Source organism: Pyricularia oryzae, chromosome 6 (assembly GCF_000002495.2).
Source record: "Pyricularia oryzae 70-15 chromosome 6, whole genome shotgun sequence".
Classification (NCBI taxonomy): Eukaryota; Fungi; Ascomycota; class Sordariomycetes; order Magnaporthales; family Pyriculariaceae; genus Pyricularia; species Pyricularia oryzae.
The window spans coordinates 316,479-339,962 of NC_017853.1; the positions used below are offsets into that span (position 1 = coordinate 316,479).

The window sequence follows — 23,484 nt, forward strand, 5'->3', positions numbered from 1 at the left end:
AACCCTGACGCGTGAAATTGTCTGATAATAAAAGCCCCTGGGAAAACATTGTACTTGAGGCTTTGAGAACAAGGAAACTAGGAAAATAACAAAACAAAACAACCGTTCCATATTGCCACGCCAATGCCCGACAGTCATGATACCCGCCATGCCTTCATGAATCTGACTCTGACCAACCATCTAGGGCTGATTTATCCAGATGAGGAGGCGCAGAAGAAAATTGCCTCTAGGCTCGGTATGAGTCTCTGAAAGAGGAACAAAAGATGCAGACTCATGAATTTTCTTGTTCAAGTAGTCTCAGGGACCATGGTCACCTACGCGACAGAGTTCGCAAGAGTGCGCTTGGCAGACTGAGACTTCATTAAGCTTTGATACCTCTCCAAGAGAAAGAGGCAGGGCATTTTGGAGGTGTAAGGAGTGGTTATGACTCCGATTATGATGAGGCCTTGACAAAGGCTTTGAGGCATCTTTGGTTTATTGGGCCATGAATTTTCGCCTTGGCGAAAGAGGGAGAACCGTGCAGAAAGGAGAGGATTGTAGATGTGTGTACCGAAGATTATATCCTCAGTTTGCCATGCCTGCCATCATTGGCAAGGTCTAAAGTTTATGAGATAACTTGAGGACCGAGTGTCTATGACATCGCAATGCAAATTGAAATAGCAGAGTATGTCGGTAGCCTTGGAGTGGCGCGTAAAGGCGTGAGGCGAGCATCTACGACTTCCTTTTGATGATCCTTGCAGGCTGCTCGAGAGGAGCCAGACTCAGCAACTCTTGGCGTACTTCGTCGCTGACCCGGCCGAAAGTCTCTGCGTACTCGACCAATGTGCCGGCCTTTCTCTGCCGGTGCAGCTCGAGCGGATCATGGAGGAGCGCTTCGTAAATCTCGAGCATCGGGCCCCATATGCTGCGGTCTTCGATCCTCTCGGGGAACCAGTCGTCAACCGCAACGGCGATCTCCTCTGAGATGAGGGTCGGGCTCGTCAGGATAGGCCACTCCAACGCCTGCTTGAGGCGCCATACCGTAGGGCGGAATCCGCCCTGGCGGACAGAGAGGAAGGCGTGGATAGGGTGGGTGGCGGCCGGGAATGCGGCCTCAAAGTCTGCGGCGAGAGATGGTGATGCCGAGGCGAAGAACTCTATGATCTTGCCCTCCTGTGTCGCCTTTGCGAGGTTGATAAATGTTTTTGGCTGGGGCGCGGTGAGCTTGCCTTTTCTGAGCTTTGTCTGGACCGTCCTGATCTCCTTGAAGAGGCGGAGGTAGAGCTTTCCGAGCTTGACGCGCTCTGATGCGTCGCTGCAGGTGACGAAGCCAAAGTCCCAGTAGCAAGGCTGGTCTGCTGTCGGCTCGGCGCCTGAGCCCTTGTCGGCCTCGATGGTGGCGAACAACTTGATCAGGTCCTATGAATGTCGGTTAGCATGCGAGGTTCTCTTCAAAGGACTAGGCCGAGTTGAGTCTGACGGGTTTATGACTTACCCACTCGATGTACTTGTTGAGGGTAAACTGAGACTTTTCCTGGTCCTCCTCGGGCAGGAACTTGCGGCCGCGGTCATATATGTCCAGGAGCCCGAAGAACCGCACCAAGTTGTTGCCGACGTCTATCTGCTCTTCGTCATGGGAGCAGACTCTGGGCACGAACGTCCTTCGGCTGAAAAGAAAAGAAGATTGTTAGTTCCCCAGATTTCGATGGGGATTTTCAAAACGCACTCCCTCAGCCTAAGTAAGAAGAAAGAATAAGGAAAGCAAAAGAATGTTGGAGAGTTTTACAAAATATAGCCAGAGGTTGAGATTCAAAGAAATTAAACAGATGTAGGAAAACAAGAATAAATACGGTCCATAGTAGTAAAAAGCCTTTGCCAGGTGGGAGTGTAATGGAATAGGAGGTTGGATGTGGACGCGATGAGTGCTCACACAGTCGCCTACAGATGTGTTTGTGGAAAAGTGCGTGGAGGGGTAGTAAAAAAGCGTTGATGATCAACCCGAAGAACAGAAAGTCAAGCAATCTCAAGCTAAGCCAACAGCCAACAATAAAAGGAGCAATACTTACAACCAGGGCAGGTTGCCGCCCCTCTGGGACGGGGCCAGACCGAACATGACCCTGGTGATCTTGAGGAGAAGAAGCTTCTCCTCAGACCACCTGGCCACGTCGGCCGGCTCGACCCAGCCCAGCACCCGGCGGTGGATATCCTCGAGTCTGCGCTCCTCCTCCTTGGAGACGCAGAACTCTGAGAGATATACCACCACCGAGTCTGGTGGCGGCGCGGTGGCGGCGGTGGCAGCAGCGGGAGCACGTACGTTGGACATTTTGGCGGCAGTGAGGGGGGAAAGAGAGGGAAGGAAAAAAGTGCGAGTGAGAGGAACAAAAAACGGGTAGATATTTGTATTTTTTTGCCCGTCTGGCAAACGATTCTAATTGGCCAAACAGAACTCGTGTGTGTCATCGATCGTTTACCTCACCTGGCACCTGACCTTTGCCCTTTCCTTGGTCTTCCATTTCTACAGTTATTGTGACAATATGAACTGGTCCTGTCGTCCCTACACCGTTGTTTCAGCAGCCCACGTGGTGGGTTCAACCATCACCTCCCCTTCTCTCGGAGGCTTATCTACAGGACCCAAGAGGATACCAGAACGGAGTGGTAGCTACCTAGATAAGATGGTCAAATGGGGGATTGAAAAACCACAAAAAGCTCATTTCTTTATGTTTGATTCATATCGTTATTGAATCGTTCTAATAACTGCGTTTGACCAAAGTGCTTATGTACATATGGACCGAGAATCAAATGATGACGGATTCCCACTTGAAACATCCAAGTTCAAGCAGATCTTCCGTCAATTTGTCGAGCAGAAACATGTGTTGACTGAGAAAAATGTCAAAATGTCTTGACAACTTGCCCTCGTTTGTCCCTTGAGGCCCCCTTCGGTATCTTGCCGGATATATCTCTTTGCGCTTTTTGCCCCGTTATCAGCCCATGATATACGAAGGCATTCATTCACTTTTGGTCAAGTCATCCCGAATTCAAACTAGGTTTACATTTCGTTGAAAAATTGTGAGCTGACGGGACGTATGAACCATGTCCTAGAATAAATAGTACTTACTCGGTGACCCTTTGGGCTGATATCTGAGCTACGGGAGTTTCTTTAAAAACACATCAAGGAAAATCCTGAATGAGTAGATTTTATCATGGACCAGTAAGGACAGGATATCATACCTTATGATTTTTACGGATGAGTGACCGCTTTATTTGAATAGGGGTTCATAAAGCTGTTTCCAAAGTGGGCCCAACGATAAAAATAATAAATCAACAGATGAATAAGCAGATCCTTACTTTAGTATTTTTCAGGTAAGGTTCATGTGAAATGGGCGAAACGAGACTGTGGATCAAAGATAGCTAGTGCAGTTCGCCAGCTTTTTCTTGTCGAGTCCATTGTATCACTTGTCAAGCATAGGGACTTTATCATATGTAGGATTTGCATGAAATCAAACCGTGTAATGACGTTAGAGCCAGTGTAGAGTCAGGGTTACCCATAGCCTTGCCCAGAAATGCTATGGTGAATTTCCAGGGGGCCCATGGATGTGGCCATTCTCAGCTTCATAGATCAGTGAATTCTGTTCCTTCCATTTTTGAAAAATCACATTTTGAATCTAGACTTGCTTGAATTGAATCCCTAAGAATATAAACAGCCACAACAGCTAATGCTACAACGACAGAACATCAGCACCAGCGACAACAATAACAGTAACGATAAATAGAGCAACAATAACAGCAACAGCGGCACCAGAAGCAGCACCAGCAACAGCACCAACAACATCAGCAACAACAGCATCATCAAAAGCAACAGCACCAACACCAACAACACCAACACCGGCAGCACCAACACAAGCATGAACCCCCTCCGACTAAACCCAGTCGGCCCCTTTACCACTATCACCACCACCCCAACGCAGCAAAGTGGCTTGCCCCCAAGGCACGACAGTTCCTGGTCGGTGCCTTCACTAGCAACCGCCAGGACGAGCAACCCACCGGTCCGCCAAAGAGCGACCAGGGAGCGGCAGTGGTCCTTCAGGACGCTGCCCACAATTCAAGAGGAGGAGGAGGAGGAGGAGACTGACGAGAGGGGGGCCGAGAGGCGGGAGGAGGAGAAGCAAAAGGAAGGGCAGAAGAAGAAGAAGGGCGTCCGAGAGTACGTCTTCCTGCTTGGCGGGCCGGGCCTCACCGTCCCGGTCACGCGGCGCAAGAGAAGCGTGTGTAGGAGCCGGGCGCGGCGGGTGTGGCGATTCTGCACGCATTTTTTCGTCGGGACCAAGATGTCCGGTCCAGCAAGGTTAGTCTTTTTTGAGATTCGGTATATAATGGTATATTCGATGCCGGGTGTCGACTGTCTTGACTACGCACTGGGATTATGGCGAGACTCAAGGACAAGGGATATGTCCACGACTGATGCTAATTACTTGGCGTTTCCATTGTGCAGAATGGGCTGAGCAAGAAACAACTGCCAGAACCACCATCGCCATCACCATCAAAACCATCATCATCATAACTGGCGCTGCACCTGCCGCTGCACCTGCCGCTGCACCTGCCGCTACTGCCAGTACCAGTGCCAGCATGAGCACCACCGCCACCACCAACAACATCACTGCCGCCGCCGCCATCACCACGACCACCATGAGAACGATATGAAAGGGAAGGGATGGGAAGTCAAAAGTCCGTTAAGAGGACTAGAGTAATACAATTTGTTACGCTGGTTTAGCTAAAATAACGATGCGTTCCAAGAATAGAATCTATAGAAGAAATGACATGAATGATCACCCACACGGCATTATGATTAAGCCATCAAACAATTCCGTACTCATAACATCTTTAATGCATCAGTGCCCGCATGAAATCAACCCCGTCCAAGAATCTTCCTCATGGGGTTATTCCTCCTCGCAGCTCCCTGCTGCATATAGTCAGATGATGTCTCCGACACCATGGGCGAAGGGTGACCGTGACCATCAGCGCCGCCGTTGGTGTACCCGTTCGTGCTGCCGCGGTAGTACCCGGCGCCGTCAGCGTCGTTGTCCGCGGCGCTCCTCACCTTGTCGGGCCGGGGCGGCGGCGGCGGTGCTTGCGATGGGGCGTTCCGTGACGTGGCTACATGGTACTCCTCGGCCGAGGGCTCGGCTGGCCTTACCTGCTGCTGAGAAACAGGACGATGTGTGTTGGCGTACGAGGTCGGGGATGTGGTGGGAACCTCCTGGCGGGCAGGGACGTACTGCTCCTGGCGGGAGCTGCGTTGCTTTTGCTTGGAGGACTCGGGGCTGGTGTATTGTGCGTTGTTGTAGTTGCCCGAGTTCTCCATCGCCGGTGCCCTCGGCGTCGTGGGTGTCCGCACCTTTTGGGCTCCGTCCTCCTCATCGCTACTCTCTCCTCCCATGTCCATCTCCTCTTCCGCATAGACCCTCAGCTCCTTCCGCATTGCCAGCGACGAGCACAGCGACTTGGCCTCCTCGATAGCCTTCTTCTGCTGCTTGAGGGTCTGGCGGCGGTCACGGGTCTCCCTATTCTCGGCCGCGATGGCCTCTACCGTCTCGTTGCTCATGTTGAGCACCTCGATGGAGTTGAAGAGCGTGTACATGCCACCAAGGAGGTGGCGCTCGACGACCTGCGTGATGATGTTGCGGATAAACGTCTTTGCCGAGAGCTCGTAGTAGATGAGCATCTTCTCCAAAACCTCCTCCGCCTCGGTGTAGGTGGCCCTGCCGCTCTCGTCGCGGGAGGCGACGTCCGAATGCCACTTGCGTAGGCGCTCCTCGTATTCTGGGTCGTACGGCTGGATCTCGAGGTGCATGTCCTGGGTCAGCAGCTCGAGCTCGGCCTGGGCCTTGTCCATCAGGGCGCGCATCTGCGGCTCGACAAAGGCACGCATGAGGGGCTGGCGCATCCGCCGCGGCCAGGCGTAGTCGAGCAGCTCGGCGATGAACTCGGAGCACACCACCGAGAGGTTGTCTTTGTGCTCCTGCGCCAGCCGCGACCAGTTCTCCGAGAAGTTTTGGTACAACATGTACACGGCCCGCGGCTTGGGGTCCATGGGGAACTCGGAACCGCGGATCTGGCGGAGAAGGGGCTGCACTTCGCGCTCGACAAAGGCGCGCTTGGCGGCAGAGTCGGGTGGGTTGTGCGGGTTTTGGGGGTTTGGATTGTTGGGGTCGGGGGTGGAGTTGTTTGGTTGGTTGCCGTTGGCGGCGAAGCTGAATTTTCGGCCTTGAGATCGCACTCGGTTGGAGAAGCGCTCGTTCTCTGTGTATTGTCAGTGGAGGTTAGTATGACTCTTGCATACAAGTCAAAAGCTTGATCCCTTCTAAGAAAAGCACATACCTTCAATAGCTCTCGCCCTGAGATTTGATGCTGGCGTGCCGTTGGGATCTGCCGTAGAGCGGAAGAATGTCTTCCTGGGAGGATTCTTGTAGAAACCCAGCAAAGCGGGTATGACCAGCTCCTTGGACGACGAAAAAAGTTCAACCAGCTCCATCTTCATCTCCTCGGGCGTGTCCTTGCCCTCACCGAGCTGCCTGAGCTCCGACTCGCAGTTATCCAGTGCCGTCTGGATCTGCCGCCGGAGGCCGCCGAGATGCCTGCCAATGTGCCTCTGCAGCTGCTCACTGAGTTTCCTCTTGAGGGCGTCAACGCCGCGCATCTGCTCCGGTATGGCTGCCCACTTCCCCCTCGAGAAAAACGCCTGTTCACGCTGCCTCCGTTCCTCGGCACTCGGCCATGCCTGCCCGGCTTCCCTCGGCCCTGCGTTCAAAACACAGTACCAACCCAGTTTGAAATGGTTCCTGCCGTCCTTGTTCGACACCAGGTCAATGAACTTGTCTTCCAGTCCTATCGACTCGGTCAAGTCCGGCTTGGTGAGGACACCGAGAGTCCTGTTGCCGTTCGGGTCGAACTGCCGCACTTTGGTAAGGATAGGCGCCTGCACATAATCCGAGTTGCCTCCAACCACAGCCAAGATGATGGTCCTCGAGCTCTTCATGTAGCGGTCCGACAGCGCCTCAATCGTCCGAATATCCTCCAAACTCTGGTCGTTGTTGGCGTTCCTCACGAGGCCAGGCAAGTCGACAAGCGTGAGGAGCGGCATTTCCGGGCCTGTCTTTTCCACAACTAGAATATCTCGGGCGGCAAATCGACCGGGGATATTCTTGGGGGCGATAAGCTCAACGGCAAGGCGCATGAGGGTGTCAAAGGGGGTGTTGGCGTCGACGGTGCCGCCGAATCGCAAGAGGGCCTCCTGGTCCCGAAAGGGCCGCGTCTTGTCCGGGATTATGGTGACCTTGAGGGAACGTTCCGAGGCCCGGCGCAGACGGATCTCGGTGGCGAAGCGAGTGCATGCACCGCTATCCCTTGGAAATGGCGTGCCGGTTATGGCCTCCAGAACGGAGGATTTACCGGCTGATTGGTCGCCGACGACGACGATTTGCGGAAGCTTGACATTGTCAAGTTGTGCGAATTGTACTGCGGATGAATGTTAGCGGAAGTTGTATAACATTAGGTAGAGGGCAATCGCGGTTGGCCCAGGAAATAAAAGCTGCAGACTTACATTTTGCAATGAGGTCAATGAGGTCCCGTTGCTCATCTGCGAGACCACTGGTGTCCAACGCAGATTCAAGGGATTTTACTGCCATGACGGCTGGTTATCCTCTTAGTTCCCTGGTGCACTGGTCACTAGAAAACAATCGAGAATGTGTTGGAGTTTAAAACAATTTGTTTGCAAAAATGGGAAAGGAAAAGGTGACTGACACAAAGGAGGACTAACAGCGCGATCAAGTATATAAGCAGACGGCAACGAAAATGATCAAATAAATGGGCAGCTGAGGGAGCACAGCAGAATCGCCACCAAAACGTCTTTTTGTACACACAGCCACGAAATGCCAAGATCCGGCTTCCCGGGAAGTAGCTTAAAGCTGGCGCCATAAGGAAGGGGTCCATAAACATGGCAGCCTACCCCCAGGCAATTAATTGGCCTTGAACTACGGATGGCAGATGATGCACCAAGGTAGCCGCGTGGGCATGACACCAATAAGGCATACAATACGTATTCTGTTTCGCTTTCTCCAGTTCACTGGCGCCATATCGAATTCTGAGTTAGGCAACTACTGACAGTAGCGCTTGTACATGTAAAACGCAGGCATCATCCCAATTTTCTTCCGGCTGCGTTCATGTATATGTAATGACTTTTCGAGTGTACTGCAGTTCTGTAAATCTTCAACGTGCGCACCAACCATCTTGAGTGATGTCATCTTCGAATTTTAGAGATGGAATTAAAACGAGACCACTTCTCACCTAAACAGGTGAATTAATGATGAACGCCGCAAGGGTGAAACCTGCCAGTCAGTTGTTTGGCACACTTTCTCTCGGTAGGGCAAGGTTCAGAGGCTTGGGAGGGACGATGACGATGACGACTGCCGACGCGTTGCACTGGCCTTGCGGGTCTCATGCACCACCAAATCAAGCTAAACAACCCACACAGCGCCACTTGTTGACGCCGATCACATGCAACGTGAGCTCCCTTGAGCTCCTACTTGTTATCATGTACAAAGACAAAGTATTAATGAGAACAAGGCTGCTCAGTTTGAGCTGTAAGTCGAAAGTCATGAGTAATCATGGCAGCCCAGACGGGCCCAGCCTGTCACTGCGTTCGACAAACACCTGTCCCAGTCCCCTTGCCAGTACGGTACAGTACAGTACTGCGGTAGGTATTCTCCAAATCTCCAGGCGCTCCACACGCCACCGGAGGCCGCACGGAGTTGTGGCGGTGTTGGTGAGCCACACTTTTGTGGAGCCTTGGTCTATGACTGGAGACTTTACGGATCTGCCAAGAAGGTTGTTTCCTTACGAGTTCGTCAGGGTCGTCGGAAACAAAGTAATACAGTTCAACTCTTTTTGGTTTGATCTTGAGAAGCGCATTCCACTATCGGGCTATGCCCTTGATAATACCATCGTTCTATTAGTTGAAAATTCTACTGTCCTCCCGGAGCACGGATTTTATTTCGCATAGCCTTACAGTTAGTTGTTGGCTCACTTAGTCCCTCACTTCGAGTCTAATCGAATCTCTCTGACCCAGGTGCTCACGCGAAGCTCGGCCCACTTGTTAACGTCATTGGGCAGGAAAGAAAGTTCCTAACAGCCTACCCTAGCAAAATCATCTGGACCTCACCGTCGCGAAGGGAAGCAAAAATTTCGAAAAAGGGCACATACATGCACTCAACCACCACCGCGACAGGGGCTTGGCTGATTCTGGCCAACACCGTCTTAAGTCGCGATGGATATCTACGCCGTCAAACCGGCGTGCAACGGCACAGCGGCAACAGATCCCGGCGCGAGGGACATTGAGGTGCAGGCTGCCATCTCAATCTCGCTGGGTGTATCGGCCTTTCTCGCCTTCTGCGTAAGTAAAGTCGCGCCATTCTGGCATGCTGCGGATAAAATGATTGCTTACCGAATTGACTATGCACAGTTTCTTCGAAGCAGGTGGAAAAGTCTCTACGCTGCACGTAAATGCCATCTCGAGCCTCACCTCGGTCTCCCGGCCCTGCCCGACTCCTTTTTCGGATGGATACCCGTTCTACATGGGATCGATGAGCAACTAGTGCTGGATGCCGGCGGGCTGGACGCATATGTGGTATGTCTTCTGCGTATCAGTCAGTACCCTTTCGGGAAATAATCGCGACTAACCTGCCGGGCGCCTTCTCGACAGTTCCTATCGTTCTTCCGAATGTCCATGCGAATCTTTGCCGTCCTCCTCTGTTTTGCGGCCGTAATTCTAGCACCAATTCACGTCCTCTACGAAGTCGACAAGGATAGAGACAAACCAGACAAGTCCGACGGCGATAAGCTACCCCAGTGGAACCCTGACAAGGCTTACCTCTGGGCGTACCTAGTATTTACCTACTTCTTCACCTACCTGGTCATCCGATTCCTTAGGTCCGAGACCGTCAAGATCGTCGCTATTCGCCAGAAATACCTAGGTAGTCAATCCACTATCACGGACCGCACATTCCGGCTCACCGAAATACCTTTCAAATATCGTACTTCGAAAAAGGTCAAGGAACTGGTGGAATCATTGCATATCGGCCATGTCAGGGGTGTAAAGCTTTGTCGGCAATGGGGACCGCTCGATAAGCTTATGGAGCAAAGAGAGCCCTTATTGCGGAAGCTCGAGTCGGCTTGGGCAAAGTTCCTTGAAAATTCTCCTCATGAGTCTCCGGAACACAGAGTCTACCATCAGGGCGCGAGCGGCTCTGGTGGCAATCAGAATGGCTACGATCCCGAGGCTGCTATGGCCTCTGGAAATAATGGCGAAAACAGTCCCCTGCTTGGCGAGGATTCTGGTGCATATCGGTACACGGAGCGCGAGGGGCGCCCATTGGTCCGTCTCTGGTTCGGCTGGCTCGGACTCCAGACTCGCAAGGTTGACGCCATCGACTATTACGAAGAGAAACTGAGGAAGCTTGACGAGGAGATCAGGAAGGCCCGCAAAGAATTCTACATCCCTACTGACATCGCCTTTGTGACTATGGACTCGGTTGATGCCTGTCAAATGGCCATCCAGACCCTCATCGACCCGAGGCCCGGCCGGCTGCTAACTAAGCCGGCGCCGGCGCCCAGGGATGTTGTCTGGCGCAACACATATGCATCCAAGATGTCGCGCAGGTATCACTCATGGACCATCACATTCTTCATCGCTACTCTCTCCATTTTTTGGTTGATCCCTGTCGGATCAATCGCCTCTCTTCTCAGCTTCTGCACCGTTAACGAATGGTCGCCCGAGCTGTCCGAGTGGCTTGCGCAGCATAAGAACATCAAGGTACTTGTTCAGACTGGGCTTCCCACCCTCGTTGTGTCAATACTCAACGTGTCAGTGCCTTATCTCTACGAGTGGCTCTCTCACAAGCAGGGTCTCGTGAGCCGGGATGATGTCGAGCTTTCCATCATCTCAAAGAACTTCTTTTTCAACTTCTTCAACATTTTTGTCATTTTTACCTCATTTCGCACAGCTACAAACATGTGGGATGTCCTGCAAAAGGACATGCGGGACATCACCCGGTTCACAACGGAACTCGCCAGGGGTATCGAGTCTTTGAGCAACTTTTACATCAACTTCATCATGCTTCAGGGTTTCGGCCTCTTCCCTTTCCGTCTTCTCGAATTTGGATCGGTTTTCACATACCCATGGTACAAGTGGTTTGCTCGCACACCACGCGAACGTGCAGAGCTCAACAAGCCTCCCATCTTTAGTTACGGCTTCTACCTGCCGACCGCTCTGCTCGTCTTTATCCTCTGCATCGTTTACAGTGTACTTCCCAGGGGCTACTTGGTCTTGCTGTTGGGCCTTGTTTACTTTACCCTGGGCTACTACACCTATAAGTACCAACTTCTGTACGCCATGGAGGCGCCGACGCACGCGACCGGTGGTGCATGGCGCATCATCACACATCGCGTCATTTTTGGCCTGATCGTCTTTCAGCTTGTCATGACGGGCATCCTGGCGTTGCGGACCGCATTCGTCGCAGCGGTGCTCATTCTACCGCTCATTATAATGACTTGCTCGTACAGCTACAACTTCCGACGTGTCTTTGAGCCGCTGACCAAGTACATATCGCTGCGGAGCCTGCCGCATCCGGTGCGCAGGCCTGACGGCACTCTCGAGGCTGATGAGAGCCCGTTCGATCCGGAAAATGAGGTGGACCCAGAGGAGATTGACGAGACCATCAGACTTGTTCGTAGGAGGAGCACGGTTGACGAGGATCGTGAGAAAGGGTTGCGGTTTGTCAACCCAAGCATGGCTATCCCGTAAGTTTCTTTTGATATTCCTGATTTGAAACCTTCCTTCCACACATCAGGTTGTTGCAGCCGGCCGTTCAAAAGACAGCTTACTGACTAAATTGTGTATAGACTCGAGCAGCCTTGGATCCACCGCGACCCGCCACCTGTTACTGCCGAGCCTGGCCTGCCCGATCAGGAGTCGGATTACGATGGCGAGGATGACTTCTTAAAGTTCCACATGGAAAGGGAGGCACGTCGGTGGCGGCCGTTCCGAGAGAGAGCGCCTAGTGATTCGAGCGATCTTGGCCTACGACCTGTGCGCAACGGAAGAAACGCCGACTGATTCGACATGATTGTCGATTGGTGAACGAAGTTGAATACAGCCCAACCAACATACAGGAAAGCACATGATCATGACTGGATTTGCGTGCGGGCATTTTGTTTCCTGATTTGGTCATTATCACTTTTCTGTTCTTTGACCTCCAAATCTGCAGGTCGTGCATTGCATGATAAACCCGCATCGGCAACGGCGTTTGGCGGGACGGAATATGCTTTTTTTTTGTGTTTTTGCAATTATTTTCTACGCACAAAGACACAATCGCATGGCACGGAGTTCAAGGGATCGTACGATTTTTTTTATTCATTCTACTGGTGGGATTTCTTCTGTTTCTCAATCTCTTCTGCTTTCTATCTCAAACAGATCTGCACGGATTCCAAGCCGGAACCTTGGTGCTTGATGGCGGAAGAAGCCGACTGAAGGATGACAACTTGCAGATCTACATCAATTGTTTCTTTCGAGGACAAATGGTCGCGGATCACCATAACCTCATATTGACCTTCTTGGCAATGAGGCATTGCGGATCGCACTAGGATTTCTTTTGCACTTTTGCATTCAGAGTTGGGGGGAAACCAACAGAGTTTTTCTGCCCCTTAATTGTAACCAAGTGCCGCACAGACCGAAGACGGAATGCACGAGCTGTGGTCTGAATCATCATTGTAAAAAGTCGGGTCATATACACAGATATATGTATGTCCTCTACCCGTCTGTGTAGTAGGAATTAATCCGTCACAGGTTGCATATGATGATTTAATCGCAAAGTTGAATGAGTGCGTTGGCTTGGCCTATAGGCCACAAGTGAACCTAAAATGGCGCAATACTGCCTGCCGGAAAGCACGTGTTGTTAGGCGCTTTGAATGTCAGCTAAAAAACGCCCCTCATCGCAAATCCTCACGAGCCCTTTTGGTACGAGCAGTATTTTTTTTTTTTTTTTTTTTTTTTCTGCGCGACTGGGGGCTGCCAAAGGCCAGCAGAAAATCCCTGCCAGCAAACCCCACCTTGGTTTTTTTTCGCCTGTGTTTCTTGTCCCCCCTTTCCCTGTTCCCGTCCTCGAGGTCGGGGTCGTCATCGCTGCGAATTTGATATTGATCTGTGCATTGCGCCGTCGTGTGGATCGAAACAAACTCCTCGCCCCTGAACCGCTCGACTCGTCGACGGATAAATATATATCAGATTTTCTGCTGTGCTTGCCTGACTTATCGTTGCTCGGTCTCTTACTAGTTCTAGTTTTATTTATTTTCATGTTTCTTTTGCCTATTTGACGTTGTCCGTCCCACTCAATTCGTTACGCATATATCCCACTCCGCCACTTTGCCATTTTGCGCCCGCCAATCTGCATCGCGAGTGGGATATCGAGGCTGGAAAACATTTAGTGCGAATATCATACACAAATATCGCTTGTTACAACGCAACCACTCAGGACATCCAGGGCAAAGCACCCTCTCGACTCTTTCTACGTCTGCCGCGTCAGCGCATGCTCCCGCCCACCCTTACTTTCACGTGCCGAACATCATCGAGATCGTTCGAGTGAAGCCCCCTCAGCACTCGGCTGACGGCATATTTGATCACCTATTATTTCATTGGCCCGCGTCTTTACGCGAAGAAGCATCACTGGAAAATCCGCTTCAATAGAGTTGAAACCGTACCAGTTGGCCATCGATTGGCTGATCACGTTCCCTTCTCGCGCAAAGGAGTTCGTCCGTTGGTGGCTGTTTGTCTTCGACGCCTGGATCTAGGACATCCTGTCGACCAAGGATCCTCCGGTCGTACCTGAGGCGCCCATGGCGGCCAAGACAGTCTGTGTCATCGGTAAGTCCGGACTGATTGTCTCCATCTGGACCTCTGGTTTCCCCTGCTGCATTTTCACCGCAACGGGATAACCTGTACCTGTACCTGTACCTGTACCCCTGATTCCACTCACAAGCAACACACGACCCATCCCCTTGTGCACGGCTTATCTTTGGGTCGCTTGATGAACTCACCAACTAATACTGTCACCCACCCCGCAAAGGATATGGCCCATCCGGAGCATGCGCAGCCAAGTACCTCAATGCCGAGCTCGTCCAGGGCGCCGGCCACATCGCGCTCAACCAGGGATATCACCGGTTCAAAGTGACAATTTTCGAGACCCAGCCACGCCTAGGTGGCCTCTGGCCTAGCTCGCCCACCGACGCTGCGGGACAGGTGCACCCGTCGATGCCGTGCAACCAAAGCCGGCACACGGTGCAATTTTCTGACCTTGCCTGGGAGGACAACGCTCCAGAGTTCCCCCGCGCCCACGACGTCGGACGCTACCTCGCCAGGTACGCGGCCACGTACCTCCCGGAGCCGGCCGAGGCCGAAGGCAACACGCCCGAGGCGCTTTACAAGCGCGCGCAGGGGACCGTCGAGGTTCACAGGAACGCGAGGGTCGTGGGCGTGGAGCCGGTGGCGGTCCCGGCGGGAGGAAAGCCCGGCGAGGCTGGGTGGGACGTCAGGGTGGAGGGAGAGGGATCGGCGCGCCGGTTTGACGCCGTCGTGGTCGCGTCGGGGTTCTTTGGGCGGCCCGAGATCGGGCGGGTCGACGTTGGCGGTGCTGGGGTCCCCGTCGTCCCGGCTGGCCAATACCGGGATGTGGCGTCGCTGCTGGACGCCAAGGGCAAGACATCGGGCGGCAAGGGCAAGACATCGGGCGGCAAGGTCCTGGTGGTGGGCAGCCAAATGTCGGCGTATGAGGTCGCCGGCACCATCGCCAGGGACTTGTCGTCGGCTGTGCATTCGCCCGGCGGCGTCGGTGGTATCGAGAACCCGGAGAGGTACCGCGTGTACCACGTGGCCAAGAGGCCATCGTGGCTGTTTCCTCTCATTGGCACGGCGACTGTGAGTGAACCCCTTTGTTACCATGACATTATCGAGGTCTGTTGTTGTGCTGGTCAAAGGCAGACTATGAGGTTTTTTTTTTTTTTTTTTTTCTTTTTTTTTTTTGATCAAAAGCCTGCTAACATTCCTGCTTGAACCCTCCGCTGTAGCCCTCTCACCCACGTCCCCGCTTCCTGCCAGTCGATCTCCCAGCGTACAACCTCTCGCGCAGGCAGCTGCCTTTGACCAACAATCAGGGCATTCTTTCCCAACAAAGGATGCGAGAGGTCAATTACACCTTCAGTGTCGTCCTAGGCGGCGATCAAGGTGACGTCAGCCCTGACCTCAAGATAACCGACAAGTTAGCGGAGGAAGCGCCGTATCTCGCTATGAGCGATAGCTACCTCGAGTTCGTCCGCTCCGGGGACATTGTTCACGTACCAGGAACTGTCACTCGCGTTTCAGACCGGTCAGCGTCGGTGGAAAACGCAGGAGAAGAGATCAACATTGACGACATAGCCGCCGTCGTATCCGCAACAGGCTGGTCTGTCAAAGACTCGCTCCAGTTCCTTCCACAGTCGATCAAGGACGTTCTAGAATTCGACGAGGCAGATAACACACATCCCCTCGTCCTCAAGTTCCACAACACACATCACCCAGACGTGGCCAACCTGGGCTTCGTCGGTTTCTATCGTTCGCCATACTGGGGCGTCATTGAGATGCAGTCCCGCTTCCTCGCCAAATATCTCGGCCAGGACTTTAGACCACCAGCTGCCGCAAACCCCAACATTACAACGTCCTCCGAGTCAGTTCTCGAGGCCGGTCAAGCCCAAGTCACCGTGCCCCCGCTCGCCAACAGCTTAAAATCGGCGCTAGAAGCAGACGATTGCATGAAAAAGGAACGCGCGCTCCGCGTCCACCGCAAAGAGCACCCCGAGGCGGCCGCACAATACCCCATGGGCGACTACGCCTGGCTGATGCAAGAATTCGCTCGCGCCCTGGACATAAACATGACTCCTCCTCCCACAGCCACAGAACTTATCCCTCCAGACGGCGACGAGCCCATGAACATTCTGACGCCCTCGCGATACCCCTCCAAGGGCGCCTCAGGTCAGCAGCTGGACGAGATGTCCAAGAACATGGCCGCGACACGGCGGACCGTCAGTGCGGCTCTGAAGGATGGGCGATTCGTGGCACGCGCAATCTTCCGCGGGCTGCAGGGCGAGTGGGCCATGGACAGGGAAATCACGAGCTTCAACGACCACTACGGCTTTGGCAGTGGGCACTATGTGGGAACGGCATACTTTTACCCACGCAAGGCGACTAAAATCGGCCTGGACAAGGCCATCGCCGAGGACCCGGCCGCCATGGCACTGATGCACGAGTATCTGTACAAGGAGAAAGGAGAGTTCACACCTGTTGGGAGCAACCAGTCGTTCACAACTTGGCGGTATTACGTCTACCGTTACAACGAGGCGACTGATGAGATAACGGTCTGGTTCGTTGACACCAAGGACCAAAAGTCGGTCGACTACTTTTTCCACAAGGTTGAGCTTGAGCAGATCTCGACGCAGGGTGGCGAGGAAAACGGGTCAGACGATGAGGATGCCATGGCGCGGTCCACCAATATGAGCGACATGGACTCGGCGGCGGTCGCGATACACGGCATGAGTCTACCCAACGACGATATGCCGCACTGGAACGCCAAGGGCAATCACTGGTGCCCGCCCGACCAGTACGACCTCGCGTACAGGTTCGAGTTCCGGGCTGTGCGAATCCCCAGGTTCAATATTACCACGTATGTCAAGGGGGAGAAGAAGGACTACCGATCGATTACATGGTTTGCCCGCAAGACCCGTTCTGAGGAGCAGGAATGATGAGAAAAGCTCTGTCTGTCTTTTGTTGACTGACTTTCTTTTTATCGATTTGTTACGGGGAAAGCAAGGTCAGCTGTCGCAATTCGTGTTTCGGTTGGGTTCGAGCGCATAGAACGTGATGTTGGTGTATGTGAAGGACATTCCAACCTCAAGGATCTTGATCGGTTTGCGTTGTTTATATCTGATGATCCCTTGCCGTTTCAGTTGTCCGGTTTGTAGCATTGGAGTTGTTTCCGGACGATTGGTGTGTTGCATGTCTGGGTGTTTTCATTTGTACTGGACGAGAGAACCGTAGTAACATGAAGAGACGCTATCTATCTCTAATCCATGATTGACTTGTGTTGCTGCCGATGCCACGCTGAATAGTCTTTCTTTACATCTCTCACAATTTACCCCGTTGGCCCCGGCTGGTCAATGGCCCCTTACTCAGCTTCACAACGCTATTTTGCCAAAGCCCCAAAATATTCAACCGCATGTGCCATAGTCAGCCTGGCAGTATAGTGGTGTGCAATAGTCGGGCCCGTCTCCACACCAACCATAGTCGGAGCAGCATGGCCCGTAGTTTGTCCCAGTACTGCGCCATGAATCGTTAGCTTTTGTGGTTATGAAAATTGCAACCAATCGTATGCGTTTGTGCCGTTCAAGGTCAATAACATTCAGGACAGCAAGCTCACCAAGTAAATCTGCCCGCGTCGACACCACACCTCCCGTTGGTGCTGGCGTTGGATGGCCGTGGCACGGTGGTGCTCGTGCTGGTGCTGGTGCTGGTGCTCGAGGACGGCACGGTCGAGGTAGACGTGCTCGGCCCAGGCGGCGGCAGCGGCACGGAGCCGTCCCCGCACGTGCCGAACGAGCCCCTGCATCCCACGCCGCAGTATTCGGCGCCGCTGCCGCACCAGTAGTACTCTGAGCAGCAGCTGCCAAACGGCGACCCGGCGCAGGTGGTCGAGTTTCCGCACTGCCCGTTGATGCTGGCGACGAGGCTGCCGGTCGGCACGGGCGGCGAGGTCGCAGTGGTTGTTCTCGTGGCGGTTGTGGTGCTGGTCGTGGTGGTCGTGCCGGATGTCGTCGTCGTCGTCGGCGGAGGAGGTGGTGGTGGCGCGTCGCCGCACCGCCCAAACTGCACCTGGCACCAGCGCACGTCGCAGTAGTCTGGCTTCTCGCCGCAGTACCCGTAGTCGGAGCAGCAGAGGTTGTTGGGGCAGCGGCGGTTGCCGCCTGCTGGGCCGCACTGCGGGGAGACGGCTTGCCGGCGGGAGAGTTGTGCTGCGTCTGGATGGGGGTGGGCTGGGGAACGTTGGATGATGCCTTCAGCGTTGTTGGCGTGTGTGTTCCCGGCCACGGCAAGCTGTAGGGCCGAGAAGAGCAGTGGGAGAATGCTGGCTGTGGGTAGCATCTTGAAGGGTCGTTTTTTTCCGCCGATGGAGACGGTCTGTCAGGGGTTTCTTGGAGGACGCTGCCTGGGAGATGACAGTGAGGGGTCAGCAAATATTAAAGATGATATCAACCGAGCGAATAAATAGCGGAAGTCTCGGGCTATACATACATGTGTGGCTCGCTAGCCTCCACTATACCAGCTTGAGGTCGGCTGGTTATTGCCGATGTGATGCGCATTTTCTCTTCTTGGAGGGTTCTCCGCGGGGGGGGAAGAGCGGTGCCGGAAGTGTCATGAATGGGCAGAATGGAACGCAACCAAATATTCTACAAAAGATAACGAGCGAGATTCCAATGTAACCTGTCTTTGTGGGTGGGAGTGCGAAGAAAATCGTTCGATGCAGGTACCGGCTTAGGATTTGTTTAGGAGCAATTTGCGGTATATGCACCGGCTAAATTGCCCGCCGGGACTTTTCCCACATAGGTAGCTACGGTTGAAGCCGTTTTGCCCGATATCTGACCAATAGTTTCGATCACGGGAGCAAAAAAGCCATTCTCTTTGCCCGCGGCACTAAATACCACGGATGCATGCTTTCACGTCATTCTTCCTGCAAACAAATCAAGATTTGGCTCTCTTCTCGCTTTTACTTGATGCCTAGCTACTAGTTCTAGACTAGGAATCAAACAAAAAGCCTTGTGTGGACCTACATCGTTTCGAATCTTCTAGTATCCCAGACAGCAGGCACGCAATTAAACTGTTAGTGATTTGGCACAGGTTCACGTTCGCTGGGCCTGATAGTCGATGGTGGTTTGAATTAATTTTAGGAAAACCACAGCTCAAGAGCGCCACAATGGAGAGTGCCTAGGATAATTCTAACACTACAATACCGAAAGAGGTATTTATCTAGACTAGTAACATAACTGGGATGGTAGCCGTCATGATCCGCACAGAATCATGCCACAAACCTTGGGAGCTCCTCCAACGTCCAAGAACTCATCGATCGGCGATGGTCCTCATCACTTGTTCCTTGTTCTCAACCTTTTCTAAGCACTTGATAATGAATGCCAGTGTCTTGACTCTGTTGTCCAGACTCGCCTTTTTCCAGTACTCGTTAACCTTTCCTCTCTCACCGGTGACCAGTGCCTTGGCCACCTCCATAGCGAGGGCCTCAGAGTCTTCTGGCATGCCATGATTGCTTGTCGATGTTTGACGTTAATGGGGTGGATTCTGATGACGGCCTCAACGAGAAATTAAGCGTAGGATAGAAAACATGGGAGGAAGTCAGGGAAAAGAAGTGATTCTGGGTGGTGTTGGAAACCCGTCCACGAGAAGATTCGTGAGGTAGCTGTAGTGGTTCAGTGAGAAGTTTTGAAGATTCATAAATATGGCGGACAACCTTCGCATCCTGATCCTCGTAAACGCTACTGGAGATGGTATGTCTTTTGATGCCCCCAGTCTTGTGATATGTCAATTTACCATAGAGACATTACACCGGCTAAGATAGAAGATTCTGGTATGAGCAACCAAGCTGGATCATATAGTTTTCTCGTCTTTAAAGACGACTCTAGCCGTCTCGAGTGTTGGAAAAAGCACGAAGCTGTCCGAAATATTCTAGAAAGAGTGTCTTCGAGTCCGATGAACCGTGACAACCAATGAATAGATTTGACGGTAGAGGGCTTTGTATAAGGGAATACATGCGAACCTAAGCAATTTAGTGTACGTAAAGCTCGTTGGTTAACGTTGCGTACCCCCTGTTCGGCACCCCCCCTGTTCGGCACCCAAAAATAACAACACTTTTATTTTTATCCTCCAACTTCTATTATAAATATCTCGATGAATCTGTCACTTTTGGATTTACTTTTTTCTGATTTTAATTCTCCATTTTCCAATGAAGCAATATACTGAAAAACAGCTTATATCTGCAATTAACGACGTCAATAATGGCAATCCAATTGCAAAAACCTCCCGAAAATGGGGAATACCTAGGTCTACACTTCAAAGTCGACTTAAAGGTTCTCAACCTTATAAAAAAGCACAAAGCCCTTTTCAAAGGCTTTCCACGGAACAGGAAAAGCATTTGGCTGATTGGGTACTTACCCAAACAGCTTTAGGGCTTCCGCCAACGCATCAAGAATTACGCTTTTTTGCCGAACGAATTCTTCAAGCCGCCGGAGAGACAAAAGGCCTTGGAAAACGTTGGATAACTCGTTTTCTGGCTCGTTATCCAATCCTTAAAACCCAAAGGCCCCGTCGAATAGATAACGCCCGGGTTAATGGCGCTACTACGGAGGTAATTAAATCTTGGTGGCTTTATATTACGAACCCGGTTATTAACGCTATTAAACCGGAAAACCGTTGGAATATGGACGAAACCGGTATAATGGAAGGCAAAGGATCTAATGGCCTAGTATTAGGGCTTAACGGGATCCGGCCGTTGCAACGAAAAGAGCCCGGAACGCGTGGTTGGACGACTATAATCGAATGTATATCGGCTACGGGCGTTGCCCTCCCTCCCCTCGTTATATTTAAGGGAAAAAACGTACAACAACAATGGTTTCCCACGGATTTAAGCCCTTTCGATAATTGGCAATTTCATGCAACCGAAAACGGGTGGACAAATAACCAAACGGCTATCGAATGGTTAAAAAAGGTGTTTATTCCGTATACCCAACCTTTAACCCCTGAAAAGCGGTTATTAGTTTTGGATGGCCATGGATTACATATAACGGACGAATTTATGCTTCTTTGCTTGCAAAATAATATTCAACTCCTATATTTACCCCCTCATTCGTCACACGTTCTTCAACCATTGGATCTATCGGTTTTTGGGCCGTTAAAAGAAGCTTATCGACGTCAACTTGGATTTGTTAGCCAATTTTGCTGTTCAACAGTTATTGGAAAACGAAATTTCCTACTTTGTTATCGAAAGGCCAGATTAAAAGCATTTATAGCAAAAACCATTCAATCTGGTTGGCGTACAACGGGGTTATGGCCGGTAAACTTGGTTAAACCACTTTGAAGCCCTTTTTTGTTAGAAAATAGCAACGCCAACGTTATAAAAGATAAAAACAACGGTTTGCAAAGGGATAAAACACCGGAAAGCCCAGCCCAAAAAATTAACGACCCGTCTTTACTTATTTGGAAAACCCCTAAAACGACCCGAGATATCCGACTTCAACTGCAAAAACTTTCCCAATCCAACAAAACCAACGCTACTTCACGTCTTTTATTTGCAAAAGTCCAAAAAAGCTTCGAAGCCAAAGATACCCTTTTGGCTAGCGCCCAGCAAAAAATCAGCTTATTGGAAGCACAACTGGAGGCAATACGGCCGGTTAAAAGGAGGAGGGTGGTTCCGGATCCAAACGAGCTTTTGGTTAACAAACAGAACATTATTGGATTGCAGGAAAATGATATAGAAAATTTGGAACCTTTAGCTGATGAAGAAGAGGTTAATGAACCGGAGAAGCGTGAAAACGATTGTATTTTTGTCCGTTGATAATTTTATATTTAAATCAGTTTATAAAAGTAGGCATTTCGTTGTTAGATTTTCAGGGTGCCGAACAGGGGGGGGTGCCGAACAGGGGGTACGCAACGTTATTCTGATTGTCCAAAATGAACACATGTAAAGCTAAATTCAGGCCTAGCTGTACCAGCAGTTATTGACCTAAGTCGTGAGTCTTTGGCGGCCATCGGATGGGGTTTTTGTTTCTCACTTTCCTGTCAGTACAAAACCAAAACATCTTTGCAAGTTTGGCCAAGTGAAAATCCAATCACCCGACAGTCACAAACATTAGCAGCCCAGTAAGTCACATAATCGCCCATGTTAACTCACATACCAAGCCCACAGCTAACAGCCCAGAAAGTCAAGATGTCGCAACAGTCTAGATCATCGTCTGTTAGCTCCGAAGAGTCCATGGAGCCATTCCTGGCCTTTATCGAAAAAGCCCGGCTAAAGTGCCCCTCGCCTCCCCCCGACGCCGCCACCGCCGCCACCACCACCACCAACGAGGGCCCCGTGCTGGACAGCCAGAGCACGACGGCAGACAAGTTCGAGGCACTGTCTGCTGCAGTTATGTTGCAGAGAGAGGATCTCCACCACCTCCTCCGAGATGCCCAAGGCAAGGCCCCTGAGGAGGAGAAACCTACAAGCTCGGCCACAGCTCCGGGCCCAGACCAGGGCGAGCTCGTCGACAAGCTCAAGGCCGAGATCAAGCAGCTGAGAAATGCGCTCAACGTCGCCCAGTGGCAACTACGAGAAGCAGGCCGAGTTCAGACCGAGGCACCAAATACCTTTGAGGCTACGATGACCGAGGTAATCGAGGCAGTCAATGACAAGTGGGAGGACTACAACTCCCTTTCATCCGTCACAGACCCGGCCAAAGTGATCGAGGACCTGCGAAAGAGAAACAAGGAGCTCGAGGAGGAAAACAAGAACCTCGACAGGAACGGCTTCATGCCCAAGCGGATGCACGATCTCGTCAACAAGGTCAAGGCACTCAGGGAGAGAAACTCGGAGCTCAAGGACAAGCTCAAGAAGAACGAGATGGCAAAAGCAGATGTCGACAAGATCGCCGAGCTCGAGGCAGAGATCACAAAGATCACCAGAGAGAAAGCAGAGCTTTTCAGCAAGCAGAAGAGCATATTTCACCTGTGCAAAGTGCTCAAAGAGAATCAGGGTCACAAAGGTGACCTGCCTGAGTACAAGCTGAATGACATCGTCTTTAACATGTTTGAGGACTTTCTCATGCAGAAGATTGCTCAGTACAAATAAGTCTATGAGGAACCTCGCATTTCTGCTGTCTTCTACGTAGCGGAGCAGTTTGACTTGAGGATAATCTGATAATTTGCATTCGGATTAGGTATGCAAGGCGTGATCAACTTCATAGGTGCCGTGGCTTCAACTCTGAACGAAGGGTGGCAGGCCTGTTGGGCACACAGATATGCTTTTACCACATGTAGTCAGTCCTCGTATGTAATGACTCATTTATTTGGTTCCGGCTATATTATAGCTGAGTCTTGGTACTAAAAATATGCTTGAATCCCCACGGCCGCATGGAGCCTCGAACGCGAGCTTTACCAAACCCAAACATTCACGGAATATCCGATCACCCACGCAACGGGTATTGGTGGCCGGTCAGTGCAAGACTAATTGTTATGTGCGTATAAATCTGTGCTTCAACTCAGAAAAAAAGTCCCAAGGAATAAAGCAAGGAAAGTTCATGCTGGGTGTGAAAAGTCTAGGTCATGTCGAACAC

The 23,484-nt window shown here is 51.8% G+C and overlaps 7 protein-coding genes across 7 annotated transcripts; 4 read left to right on the forward strand and 3 right to left on the reverse strand.

The window, feature by feature from the left end:
- Nucleotides 1-711: 711 nt before the first annotated feature.
- Nucleotides 712-2,302, reverse strand: MGG_08734 (uncharacterized protein; the record flags this gene model as incomplete). Its single annotated transcript, XM_003719204.1, has 3 exons — nucleotides 712-1,398; nucleotides 1,475-1,646; nucleotides 2,046-2,302. The coding sequence occupies 3 exons, from the start codon at nucleotides 2,300-2,302 to the stop codon at nucleotides 712-714; spliced, it is 1,116 nt and encodes a 371-aa protein (XP_003719252.1).
- A 1,579-nt stretch (nucleotides 2,303-3,881) lies between these two features.
- On the forward strand, nucleotides 3,882-4,677 carry MGG_08733 (uncharacterized protein; the record flags this gene model as incomplete). The annotated part of the gene is made up of 2 exons (XM_003719205.1): nucleotides 3,882-4,321; nucleotides 4,497-4,677. 2 exons carry the CDS (start codon nucleotides 3,882-3,884, stop codon nucleotides 4,675-4,677), a joined length of 621 nt encoding a protein of 206 aa, XP_003719253.1.
- An 11-nt stretch (nucleotides 4,678-4,688) lies between these two features.
- Nucleotides 4,689-7,853, reverse strand: MGG_08732 (interferon-induced GTP-binding protein Mx). Its single transcript, XM_003719206.1, has 3 exons — nucleotides 7,577-7,853; nucleotides 6,355-7,491; nucleotides 4,689-6,276 (listed from the first exon to the last, which is right to left on the reverse strand). Exons 1-3 carry the CDS (start codon nucleotides 7,659-7,661, stop codon nucleotides 4,883-4,885), a joined length of 2,616 nt encoding a protein of 871 aa, XP_003719254.1. The 5' UTR covers nucleotides 7,662-7,853; the 3' UTR covers nucleotides 4,689-4,882.
- A 924-nt stretch (nucleotides 7,854-8,777) lies between these two features.
- MGG_08731 (uncharacterized protein) lies at nucleotides 8,778-13,055 on the forward strand. The gene is made up of 4 exons (XM_003719207.1): nucleotides 8,778-9,424; nucleotides 9,494-9,658; nucleotides 9,734-11,829; nucleotides 11,932-13,055. The coding sequence occupies exons 1-4, from the start codon at nucleotides 9,299-9,301 to the stop codon at nucleotides 12,143-12,145; spliced, it is 2,601 nt and encodes an 866-aa protein (XP_003719255.1). The 5' UTR covers nucleotides 8,778-9,298; the 3' UTR covers nucleotides 12,146-13,055.
- An 865-nt stretch (nucleotides 13,056-13,920) lies between these two features.
- On the forward strand, nucleotides 13,921-16,854 carry MGG_08730 (uncharacterized protein; the record flags this gene model as incomplete). Its single annotated transcript, XM_003719208.1, has 3 exons — nucleotides 13,921-13,948; nucleotides 14,151-14,998; nucleotides 15,148-16,854. The coding sequence occupies 3 exons, from the start codon at nucleotides 13,921-13,923 to the stop codon at nucleotides 16,852-16,854; spliced, it is 2,583 nt and encodes an 860-aa protein (XP_003719256.1).
- A 465-nt stretch (nucleotides 16,855-17,319) lies between these two features.
- Nucleotides 17,320-18,250, reverse strand: MGG_08729 (uncharacterized protein; the record flags this gene model as incomplete). Its single annotated transcript, XM_003719209.1, has 2 exons — nucleotides 17,320-17,428; nucleotides 17,529-18,250. 2 exons carry the CDS (start codon nucleotides 18,248-18,250, stop codon nucleotides 17,320-17,322), a joined length of 831 nt encoding a protein of 276 aa, XP_003719257.1.
- Nucleotides 18,251-21,841: 3,591 nt separating this feature from the next.
- Nucleotides 21,842-23,000, forward strand: MGG_08727 (uncharacterized protein; the record flags this gene model as incomplete). Its single annotated transcript, XM_003719210.1, has 2 exons — nucleotides 21,842-21,851; nucleotides 22,084-23,000. 2 exons carry the CDS (start codon nucleotides 21,842-21,844, stop codon nucleotides 22,998-23,000), a joined length of 927 nt encoding a protein of 308 aa, XP_003719258.1.
- Between the last annotated feature and the right edge of the window lie 484 nt (nucleotides 23,001-23,484).

What these genes read in the sequence shown, in the direction of transcription:
- MGG_08732 (XM_003719206.1), bottom strand. Translation starts at nt 7,661, where the DNA reads ATGGCAGTAAAATCCCTTGAATCTGCGTTGGACACCAGTGGTCTCGCA. An exon ending in CATTGACCTCATTGCAAAAT is followed by an intron (nt 7,492 to 7,576) that starts GTAAGTCTGCAG and finishes ATTCATCCGCAG; the next exon opens with TACAATTCGCACAACTTGAC. An exon ending in CAGGGCGAGAGCTATTGAAG is followed by an intron (nt 6,277 to 6,354) that starts GTATGTGCTTTT and finishes GACAATACACAG; the next exon opens with AGAACGAGCGCTTCTCCAAC.
- MGG_08731 (XM_003719207.1), top strand. Translation starts at nt 9,299, where the DNA reads ATGGATATCTACGCCGTCAAACCGGCGTGCAACGGCACAGCGGCAACA. An exon ending in CGGCCTTTCTCGCCTTCTGC is followed by an intron (nt 9,425 to 9,493) that starts GTAAGTAAAGTC and finishes GACTATGCACAG; the next exon opens with TTTCTTCGAAGCAGGTGGAA. An exon ending in AACCCAAGCATGGCTATCCC is followed by an intron (nt 11,830 to 11,931) that starts GTAAGTTTCTTT and finishes AATTGTGTATAG; the next exon opens with ACTCGAGCAGCCTTGGATCC.